The 11,299-nt window shown below is 43.2% G+C and overlaps 2 protein-coding genes and 1 pseudogene across 3 annotated transcripts; 2 read left to right on the forward strand and 1 right to left on the reverse strand.

Moving 5' to 3' along the window:
* The first annotated feature begins 323 nt into the window (after window positions 1-323).
* LOC147939720 (uncharacterized) lies at window positions 324-884 on the forward strand. The gene has a single exon (XM_087460997.1). The coding sequence runs from the start codon at window positions 324-326 to the stop codon at window positions 882-884; it is 561 nt and encodes a 186-aa protein (XP_087317123.1).
* Window positions 885-1,668: 784 nt separating this feature from the next.
* Window positions 1,669-3,477, forward strand: LOC104706343 (GTP-binding nuclear protein Ran-2). The gene is made up of 5 exons (XM_010422531.2): window positions 1,669-1,948; window positions 2,128-2,197; window positions 2,312-2,368; window positions 2,471-2,588; window positions 2,877-3,477. Exons 1-5 carry the CDS (start codon window positions 1,946-1,948, stop codon window positions 3,292-3,294), a joined length of 666 nt encoding a protein of 221 aa, XP_010420833.1. The 5' UTR covers window positions 1,669-1,945; the 3' UTR covers window positions 3,295-3,477.
* A 5,216-nt stretch (window positions 3,478-8,693) lies between these two features.
* LOC104706344 (uncharacterized) lies at window positions 8,694-9,947 on the reverse strand (annotated as a pseudogene). Its single transcript, XR_015563325.1, has 2 exons — window positions 9,559-9,947; window positions 8,694-9,470 (listed from the first exon to the last, which is right to left on the reverse strand). The product of XR_015563325.1 is annotated as an uncharacterized LOC104706344 (transcript).
* Window positions 9,948-11,299: the final 1,352 nt, after the last annotated feature.

The following is an 11,299-nucleotide window of genomic DNA, read 5'->3' on the forward strand; positions in this document are numbered from 1 at the left end:
TAAAACTCATTAACCGGATCGATTATTATGGCATTTTACTAAGTCAGGGAGGTATTCGGTAAAATCAGGTTATAGGCTAGCCCGGGAATTAATTGCGGAAGTTGAGTATGGGCAAACGTGTACGGCTCTGCGGGCTCTGGTGTGGAAATTAAATGGTCCCCCAAAGATTCAACACTTCTTTTGGCAGATCGCCTCAGGTACCCTTCATGTTGTGGAACGGTTTGTGTATCGGGGTGTACGTTGTGATGTGTTGTGCAAACGGTGTGCTTCTGCGGCGGAGACTATAAATCACGCTCTCTTTGAGTGCCCCGGTCGCGAGTTATATGGGAGATGTCTCCAGTATTGTTGGACCTGGGGGTTTTCCGTACGCTTCCATCTATGCGAATCTAGATTTTATTTTCTGGCGGGCTTCTTCCCAATCCGGGGTTGCTGATATAGCTACTCACCTCCCTTGGATTTTATTGTCACTTTGGAAAGATAGGAATAAAAAGGTTTTCCAGGGTATTGAAATGGAGCCAATTGATATTTTAAATCAAGCGGCTAATGATAAAGTTTTGTGGGAGGAGGCCAAATCTTACTCAGAGTGTTATCTAAATCCTCCACCTTCAATGGAGGAGAGGGGTTCCTTTCCCCGTTGTCAGGTTGATGGTTCATGGAAAGGTACCGACCCTTTTCAAGGCCTGGGCTGGTGGTGTTGTAATGATGAAGATTCGACGCTCCTTCTGGGTGCATGGAGTCAACGACGTGCTTCTACCCCTTTACATGCGGAATTACAAGCTTTGATCTGGGCTATGGAGTCCTTAATCGCGGCTGGAGTTGCTTGTCATGTATTTGAAACAGACTGTGCAGAGCTAGTTGCGATGGTGCAGACGCCGGACGATTAGCCTGCCTTTATGAACATGTTGGAGGAATTCACGCTGCTCCAAACATCTTACCCTTCCTTTACCCTAACCAGGATTTCATGTAACTCCAATGTCAGGGCAGATTGTCTTGCTCGGTCTTCAAGATCTTTAGTTTCTGAATCTACTATTGTAAACTCTTATCCTCCTGTTTGGGCGACCAATCGTGGAGTTTTTTTTAATTTATTTAATGTTTGGTTGGAAAAAAAAAATGAAAAGTCTCTTTTGATTTTTGATCAATGGACATACGATACAAATTTCCAAAAAAAGAAGTGAGGTTCCCAAATTTATCTACTCTAAAAAATAAAATAAAATGTAATTTATATGTTGTAAAAAGGAATAGTTTATTTTGGTTTTGAAATTAGATTTTGTAATTGAACCGTTCTAAACCGTTGGTTCAATTACAAAAAAAACAGAAAAAAAGATTGGGGGCGTGTGCGGTGGATTGGATCCCCTCTTTTGTAAGTGTTGTGTTATATTTCCAATACAGATTTTGATATATAAAAAAATACAGTTTTATTCTCACTGATTTAATGTATTGGTTAATATAAAAATTTGTTTGCCGCAAAAAAAAAACTCTATGCAAAATTTTTGTAAAAGTAAATTAATTAAAAGAAAAACAAAAACAAAAAATGATACTTATGAGACAAATTTTTTCTGTGTGAAAGTGATATAAATATATATTTTTTAAATGTATTCCAATACATTTTTATATGTGAAAGTGATATTTTGTCTATAAATAGGGAGTATGGATATATTAATCAATTATTTATATATTTTTGTTAAACACAAAATATACGATGGACCTATATTGTTGAAAAAACGATCCAACGGTGGAGAAAGCTGCTTAAGATTGAAGAACCCAAAAGAAGGAATCTAACGGTGTAAGGAATAGCGTCAAACCTAAGCCAAAAACACCTCCCAAATCCTCTCCTTTTAAAACCCTCTCGATCTCTCTCTCTCTCCTCTCAGTCCCTTCTCTCTCGCCGCATCGCTGCTCCTTAAACCTCTCGGACGCGCACTCCTCTCTCGAACTCCGATTTAACATGGTAATCATTCTCTTCGCTTTTTCTTCTGATTTATTCGTCTTCTAGGGGTTTATATTTCATCGATTCTTGATCTTAGGGTTTTCACAGTCTCAGATCTCACGAGATCGCGTCGTTTTCGTCGATTGCTTCTTTTGTTTTAGGGTTTTTCTAACTTTTTTTTTGTGAATATCATTGTTCAGGCTCTACCGAATCAGCAGACAGTAGATTACCCTAGCTTCAAGCTCGTCATCGTTGGTGATGGAGGCACAGGTACGGTACTCTTCCCCGTCTTTTTCATCGACCGATCACTGTTTTTGTTTCGGATTTGAGATTTTGATGTTGTACTGATTGGGATGTACGATTGTTTTTGGTGTTGTTGTGCAGGGAAGACAACTTTTGTGAAGAGGCATCTTACTGGGGAGTTTGAGAAGAAGTATGAACGTGAGTATAGCAAAAGATTTGCTTCATGAATACACAGTTTCTATTCTTTATGTCTCTATATGATTCTGATGTTTGAGTCTTGATCTTTTTTTTTTGTTGCAGCTACCATTGGTGTGGAGGTTCATCCTTTGGATTTCTTCACAAACTGTGGCAAGATCCGTTTCTACTGCTGGGACACTGCTGGTCAAGAGAAGTTTGGTGGCCTTAGGGATGGATACTAGTAAGTATACCCAACTCCATTGTTAGGTTCATGTGCAGAGTCGATCTAGAGTATACATAGTTTTAGAATAGTTCTGGCTAGGGTTTGAAATTGGCAACTGATTTGTTACCTGGACAATTGCAATAGGACTGGTATGTTTTTGTGGTAATCTCCTAAGATCGAAATGGGTATGAGTATGCATAGTCAAGAACAATCTCACCATGACAAGAGGAATAGGAATAGGAGTTGAATTGGTTGATTTAGATAAGTTTCATATGAATATATATCTAATCTTTAATTTTCTTGCAGCATCCATGGTCAATGTGCCATCATAATGTTCGATGTCACAGCAAGGCTGACATACAAGAACGTTCCCACATGGCATCGTGATCTTTGCAGGGTGTGTGAGAACATCCCGATCGTTCTGTGCGGGAACAAGGTTGATGTGAAGAACAGGCAAGTGAAGGCGAAGCAGGTCACATTCCACAGGAAGAAGAATCTGCAGTACTATGAGATATCAGCAAAGAGCAACTACAACTTCGAGAAGCCTTTCTTGTACCTTGCTAGAAAGCTGGCTGGAGACCAGAACCTTCACTTTGTTGAGTCACCAGCTCTTGCTCCACCAGAGGTTCACCTTGACATTGCTGCTCAGCAGCAGAATGAGGCCGATCTTGCAGCTGCCGCAGCTCAGCCACTTCCTGATGACGATGATGATGCATTCGAGTAGATCTTCTAAAATGTTTGCCATGGTTTTCTCTATTATGCTGTTTTTGATTTGAGGTTACATATAAATCAATCGGTCTTTTCATAACAGATATTGGGGGAATTATATTGGGATTGTTCTCTTTTTGCATCTAAGTTTGCATCTAAGTTTTTTTCTGCCCAAAAAGAATATGCGTTTATTGCAAAACTTTATTCCCGCCCACTTTTCTATTAACCAGTTGATGGATTTCTGATGCGACATTTAGCTACTTGGTCGATATAAAACTATATATTAATCAGCATTAGGTATAAAACGATAGTAATTTGCAGTGCAGTTTCGAATTGGTAGTCACTATTAGTGTTTCAATTCTGTTAGATATGGGCTTCGTCTTAATATGCTGCTCGGCCCATTAAGAGTTTAAACTGTGATTTCGGCCCGACAAATTTGGAAGAAAGTTCATTAAGCTCTGCAGATGGTAATTTTGGGAATTCGCGTGAAAACCCTAAAGTGCCTAACTCCTCACTCACCTATAAATAGCTCGAGACATTTATTGAGAACATCATCCTGACCCCCGAACAATACCTTGAGAGCAATACTTTGCATCGAAAACTGTTATTGTCCTTTGTGTAATTCATTTCCACTTTCGAGCTCGTCATTATTGGCCTGTTAGTTCTCCTGTGAACTGACGAGCTCAATCTTGACTCGTGTTAGTGCTCGACCTCACGTTTTTATCGTTAATAAAAGAACCAGCTTAACTCTTTCCCCTAAACTCTTATTTACTTAGTATTGTGCAATCCCTGGTACAAACAATTGGCGCCCACCGTGGTGCGAGAGTAGAGCGCTTCTTTTTCACGATAGATTGACAGTCAACATTTCCACGAAGTCTCCAGATTCAGAAAAATGGTGAACTGAGGAAATTCCAGCGGTGAAGTCAATACCACATCCGAGCAACCAGCGCCTACCTTGACAATTTCACCTTCAAAACAACAATGGAGACGCACAAGAGCTCGCACTCTCCCACATCCACCTTCCGCGACGACAACAGTCGAGGGTGCTACTCCGAACAACACAACCTTTACAACATTGCCCGACGCGCCCTTGGAACATCTTGCTGCCACACATGCCAAGCATCTCCAAACCGTCGTTCCAGTTGTCACTGACAGTGCCGCCCTCCCAGATCCCTTGCTTGCTGGAGAGAGGAACAACCTTGACGATCTGATGCAGACTATCCTCGACAGGCTCAATAGCCAGGACAAACGAATAGCCGAGCAGCTAGACGCACTCATTGCAGCACAAGAAGCATTGCAGGACCAAATCAGCTGACTCCAGCAAGGAAGGCACGACTATCGACAGGCAAGCTATCCAGCCGAGCCGGACGCACTACCGCCCCTCTCACCGCCAGTCGAGGAACGCTCGGAGAGTCACAGACGCTGACCAACATCCATCGTCGAAGGATCCTTCGACGACCAGACCAGGGAAAGGGCGCCCGCCGATAGAGACCAGACGCACAGTCGTAGCAAGCGTAGTAGGAGCCAGCCGACCCCAACATTTTTGAACCACCATCCGCCAGACAACCTAAAAGATTACAAGGATTTAAAAATCAAGCAGCTCGAAGCGATCGTAAAAGACATCTCGGCCAAGATGCATCGAGCAAGAAGCGCCGCCCCCAACTTGGAGAAGGTGCTCGAAGAGGCTCAACGCTCACCCTTCACGACGAGAATCTCTAGCATTCGCGTTTGTTACATCAACAAGTTCAAGTTCATCCCGTAGAACGGGCTAACCGACCCAAAACCATTCTAAAATCGATGAGTGTTGCAATCAATCGAGCACACTTTGGTCCTGAAGAATACGATGCCGGCTGCTGTCAGATGTTTGTGGAAAACTTAGCCCTTGACGCACTAAGTTGGTTTTCTCGTCTTGAAGCCAATTCGATAGATAGCTACTACGAGCTCACCGCTGCTTTCCTCCAACACCACTCGACCTTTATGATAAAGGAGGTATCTAACGCCGATCTCTGGACGATGCACCAAGAGGATGACGAATCGCTCAGAGAGTTCATGGAACGATTCAAGAAGGTTGTTTCGAAGCTCGCCATTGCAGACGATACTACGATCTCTGGTCTCCGAAATGCGCTCGCATATGGGTGTCGCTTCAGGGACAATATTATCACATACGAGCCTCTGACTCTCGACGACACCCTACGCCGGGCCAACAAGTACATCGAGGTGGAAGAAGAGAGCGGCAAGGTAAACCATCCATCATGATAAACGGTTGTGGAACTCAGCCAAATTGAAAAATAGTTAGGCACCATGCGCCAAAAAAAAAAAAAAAAGAACGCTCGTCATGTCGAGTCTCCTTTTGCTAAAACGAACTACGAATTGCTTGATCCCCTTTTAAAGGGTATGTAGGCAACCTTTTACAAGGCACAACTATAACAAAAAACACTCGCAAGAGTAAATTTAATCACAAATTAGCTCTCTCGAACGAGTCCGTCTTAACGAGTGTCCAGATTCTACATCGTCGCCTTGGCCAGGTGTACGATTTAAAACGCGTTCCACATGGATGCAGCGGTGAAATAATCCGCACAAAAAAACTCGACCCAGTTTCGCAATCAGCTAGCAGGCGGTCAAGTTTGGATAAGCCGAACACCAGGGCCGCACCTAAAAGGTACGACGAGCTCATCTCAACTACCACCCTAAAACTTGGTATTCAAAACACGTATTAGTATAAGACGAGAGACGTCTCGCCCCGTAAAATACATCTCGAAACCAAGCAAAAAACTCGAGCATGTCTCGCACTAGCTTGAGGGTGCCTGAACTTATAAGCCAAGTTCCGGCTTGCATGTTCTTGCCAACCCCAAGTACCCAAAGGATAAGCCGTACATAAAAGCCGCACCTAAAGGTACGGCGAGTCCGTCTCGCCTACCCCTTTAATTTGTGTCGACCTGCACTCTACAGTTTAGCACCTACGTCCAGCTTGGCGCCTACCTCAAGTTTGGTGCCGACCTCCAGCTTGGTGCCGACCTCCAGCTTGGTGTCGACCTCCAGCTTGGTGCCTACCTCAAACTTGGTGCCTACCTCAAACTTGGTGCCGACCTCCAGCTTGGTGTCTACCTCAAGCTTGGTGCCTACCTCAAGTATAGTGTCTAACTCAAGCTTGGTGCCGACATCCAGCTTGGAGCCTACCTCAAGTTTGGTGCCGACGTCAAGCTTGGCGCCGACCTCCAACTTGGCGCCTACCTCAAGTTTGGTGCTGACCTCAAGCTTGGCGCCAACCTCCAGCTTGGCGCCGACCTCAAGTTTGGTGCCGACCTCAAGCTTGGTGTCGAATTCAAGTTTGGCGCCGACCTCAAGCTTGGAGCTGACCTCCAGCTTGGCGCCTATCTCAAGTTTGGTGTTGACCTCCAGCTTGCCACCCTTGCGCTCGCCTACCTTACTTTTGCTGCACTCAAGCTTGCTTCCATCTCGTTCGCTACCCTCGCGTTTGACGCCTCTACGCTTGATGCTCTCACGCTCACTGTCCTCTCGCTTGCCGCTCTCACGCTTGACGCCCTCGCCAACTTCACGCTTGAAGCCTTTACGCTCGACGCTTGCACGCTCGCCGCCCTCTCGCTCGCCGCTCTCACGCTCGATGCCCTCACCTCCCTCACGTTCGACGCTCTCGCGCTCGCCTCCCTCACGTTCGACGCTCTCGCGCTCGCCTCCCTCACGTTCGACGCTCTCGCGCTCGCCTCCCTCACGTTCGACGCTCTCGCGCTCGCCTCCCTCACGATCGACGCTCTCACGCTCGTCGCCCTCCCCGCCCTCGTGTTTGATGCTTTCGCGCTCGCCGCCCTAACGCTCGACGCTATCGCGCTCGCCACCCTCACGCCCGACGCTCTTGCGCTCACCTCCCTTGCATTTGCCACTTATTCATGGTGGTGACCTACTCTCTCATTCTCGGTGGAGACATCCACTCTTATTCTCGATGGAAACCTCCACTCTCATTCTCGATGGAAACCTCCACTCTCAAGCGTGGTGCCGACTTCCACTCTCCTTCTCAGTACCGATCTCTACTCTCATTCTCGATGCCAACATCCCAACCTTCTCTCGTTCATGGTACCGACCAGAACTCGCCGACCTCCTCTCTCGCTCATGGTGTCGACCTCAACTCACTCATGATGCCGACCTCCTCTCTCGCTCATGATGCCGACCTCAACTCGCTCATGGTGCCGACCTCATCCACGGAGCTGCTCGCACCGACCTCTCTCTCTTCACCTCTCGACCCCGCTCGACGACGACGATCAACCATCTCGCGAGAGTTGACACCGTCGACCTCAATCTCACTCTCGCCGACCTCAATCTTACCGACCTTGACTTCATTCACGGAGCTGCTCGCGCCAACCTCAACCTCACTCTCGCTGAGCTCTCTCATCACCTCTCGACCCCGCTCGACGAAGACAATCAACCATCTCGCGAGAGTTGGCACCACCGATCTCAATCTCACTCTCGCTGACCTTAATGTCACTCTCGCCGACCTCAATCTCTGCCCGTCGATTTGTCTCAATTTCTCTAACCCTTAGTTACCAACTATGTGTGGCAACTCCATCCTCAACCATTGCAGATCCATTATCAAGCCCTACGCTCTGTAAGAATGTGCTCAAGGCACATAACATCTAGACGAGCTCTACGCTCAACACTCCAGGCGCCAGGCGCCACGCTCCGCAAAGACGTGCTCAAGACACATAACATATAGACAAGTTATGCGCTCCACAACAACACATTCAACGCATACAACATCAGAACGAGCTCCGAGCACGAAGGAAGATCTTCCTAGGGCAATCTGGAACACCCAACGCTGAGCAGGCATATGTTAAGACTCGAAGTACGCCCGCCGATCGCAGAAATACCTCACTCGCCGGACTGAGGGGGGGACTATTGTTGGATATGGGCTTCGTCCTAATATGCCGCTCGGCCCAACAAGAGCTTAAACTGTGACTTCGGCCCGACAAATTTGGAAGAAAGTCCATTAAGCTCCGCAAAGGGCAATTTCGGGAATTCGCGTGGAAACCCTAAAGTGCCTAACTCCTCACTCACCTATAAATAGCTCGAGACATTTATTGAGAACATCATCCTGACTCCCGGACAATACCCTGAGAGCAATACTTTGCATCGAAAACTGTTATTGTCTTTTGTGTAATTCATTTCCGCTTTCGAGCTCGTCATTATTAGCTTGTTAGTTCTCCTGTGAACTGACGATCTCAATCTTGACTCGTGTTAGCGACGACCTCACGTTTTTATCGTTAATAAAAGAACCAGCTTCACTCTTTCCCCTAAATTCTTATTTACTTAGTATTGTGCAATCCCTGATACAAACAAATTCCGTTACAGCTTGTATTCTCACAGGCCATGTCATGAATCATATGTACATTGCAAGTTTTCCTCTTTAAGTCAACACAAAAATAAAAAAGGAAAGATGTTCGCATTTACATTCACAAGTTCGGAATAAATCGAAAAAACCTGATTCAAAACTAGAGTGACATTTGTACAACCTACCCTCAAATTTATTCTATGTAACACACATTTTAGTTGTCAATGCTGATGCTGCTATCTGTATGTTGTACTGTTGTCATCAGAGATGAGGTTTCTTATTTGCATCAGATGTTCCTCATTCGAAATGTTCAATCTCAGACGGAGATTTGTAATCCACGTTTCTTGTTCCCAAGTTATAATTGGTCCAGATGCGTGCAACCTCTCGATACTGCATCGGTATGCATCCAACTCTAACCTATGAACATCAGCTGCCTCTGAGCCTTTCCTTGGAATGTCCAACTTCTTCATCTTCATGCTTCCGTAGCCACAAGACGATGACTCTGTGTCACTAGTGATACCAGTTTCTCTGGGACTGAATGAAACAGCACTGAGACCATCTGTATCCATGCTACAACTACCAACAGAAGAAGCAACACTCTCTCTATCTTCTTCTTCTTCCATCGTCCTCTTCTTCTTCTTCTTCTTCTTCTTCTTCTTCTTCTTCTTCTTCTCTCTATCTTGATTGTGTGGTTCAACCAAATAGTAGGTCCGTTTCTTTAGACCTTTAGACAAAATCACATCAGACTCATCAAGCTTGTCTTTGCTCTCAGATGATATGTAGTCACCTTTCGGATTCACCTTTCTCCTTGGTTCTCCAGTTGAAGTCTGTGCGCTTAATCTTGATGTACCCTTCAGCCAAATAATATATAATAAACAAAATGTCAGCTAAGAAACAGACTTTGGAAGATATAGTCAGAGTCTAAAAAAAAACAAGTACCTGTCCGATCATGATCCACTCGTTATCTTGCCAAGATTGTCTAACACGAATGTCGGATTTGGTTACCTTAAACTTCAGTGAGGAACCAAGCAATCTAATCAAGAAACAACCATTCTCCAAAACCTTGGAAACAATTGCCATCTTCCAGGAACAACTCTCGAAAACCTCAAGAATGTCACCAGGAGCCCAAGAATCTAGGACTTGTAAACGAGGAGGCTGAGGCCTCATACTCTTCCTCGGAACCCTCACCGTACCATCATCACTACTATCATACATGACAGTGTAGTAATGCCCATTTCCCGATATTATCTCTGCAGACCGCCAGGCACCAGATGGAACCGATGATTGCTCAAAATTTCAACTTTAGTTCCCTTTTTGAATCTCATCATTACTGTTACAAAAACACCATAATGTGAATATCTCTTTCACATTCTAACTGCTTATAAGATCAGAAATTTAACAATAACATACGGTTAAAGGTCTGGCCTTTAACAATCAATCTAGGCAAAAAAAAAAAACTCAAAGTTCTTCTTATCCTTGACTTGAAACCACAGAACAAAGATAAAACCAATCACAGATAAAAAAAATAGTTTCTTTTGATGATCCTGACAATAAGTTGGAGCAATAAGATCCATTAGACTTGTCATTCACATCCAGAAACTTCAACTTCAATCCATTGGCATAATAATAATAAAAACATATATCATCAGATGCTTTTGCTTCATACATAAAATCACTAGATTGCAGAAAAAGTCCTCAATTGAGACTCCATTTTGAAGGATCAATCTAATCTTCATTAGTTAGAAATTGATTAAGGGAAGATAATCACTACATTAAAGCGGACATGAAAGAGAATTAAAAAATTCAAAAATAAAAAAAAAGTTAGAAAATTGGAGTTGTGATTTTACCTTCGTTTTGTTTTGAGGTTAGTGGATGTTTTAGCAAGCAAAGAAAGCCATATGAATGAATGAATGATTCTTTTTCTTCTGCTGCCAGAAACAACAAACAAAAAGCTTCACTTCTTTGGCTTTTTTTTTTGTTTTTTTTTTCCTTTGATTTTTTCTGGGCAACCAAACATTTATTAGATCAAAAAGGGTTGTAAATAAAACAAAAAAAATTAAAACGTATTTGCAAATAAGTTAATAAAAAATAGGAAAAAGATAAATTTATATATTTCACATCAGCAAACCCAAAACTAATAAAATCAATTAATCGTTTAATTTTTTATTTTATTTTTTTTTGCAAATGGAGAAAGAGAAATAATAATAGTTCAACTTGGGAACCTCTGCAAATGCAAGAGTAGATCTGTTTATCCAAAACCCGCATGAGAAATGGCCTTTTGTTTCATTCTCTTTGATATAAAGATTTATATATTGAAATTTTTGGGTGAATTTAACCACAAAAACAAAAAGGATGGTTGACCAAAAAAAAAAAAAAAGATTGGTAAGTGACAATAATTTGATGTTTATAATTTTTTTTTTTTAAAAAGAACAAGATTGATGTTTACTTTTATAAAGTTCCAAACCAAAATTGAAAGTCATTAGAAGTCATTTGAACACTAGTCTCTCAACCTATATATGGTAATATATTTTAGTCAATAGACCACTATTAATTGGTTAATTGTTTCTAAATTTTTCGTTGATTTTTTTTTTTGTTCTTTCATCCTTTCTTTCTAGGGATAGGAGTGGTGTATAGCATTCAATTAATTCAGTAAATGATTTTGATAATAGACCTGATATGA

This window comes from Camelina sativa, chromosome 8 (assembly GCF_030686135.1).
Source record: "Camelina sativa cultivar CO46 ecotype springtype chromosome 8, ASM3068613v1".
Taxonomy (NCBI): Eukaryota; Viridiplantae; Streptophyta; class Magnoliopsida; order Brassicales; family Brassicaceae; genus Camelina; species Camelina sativa.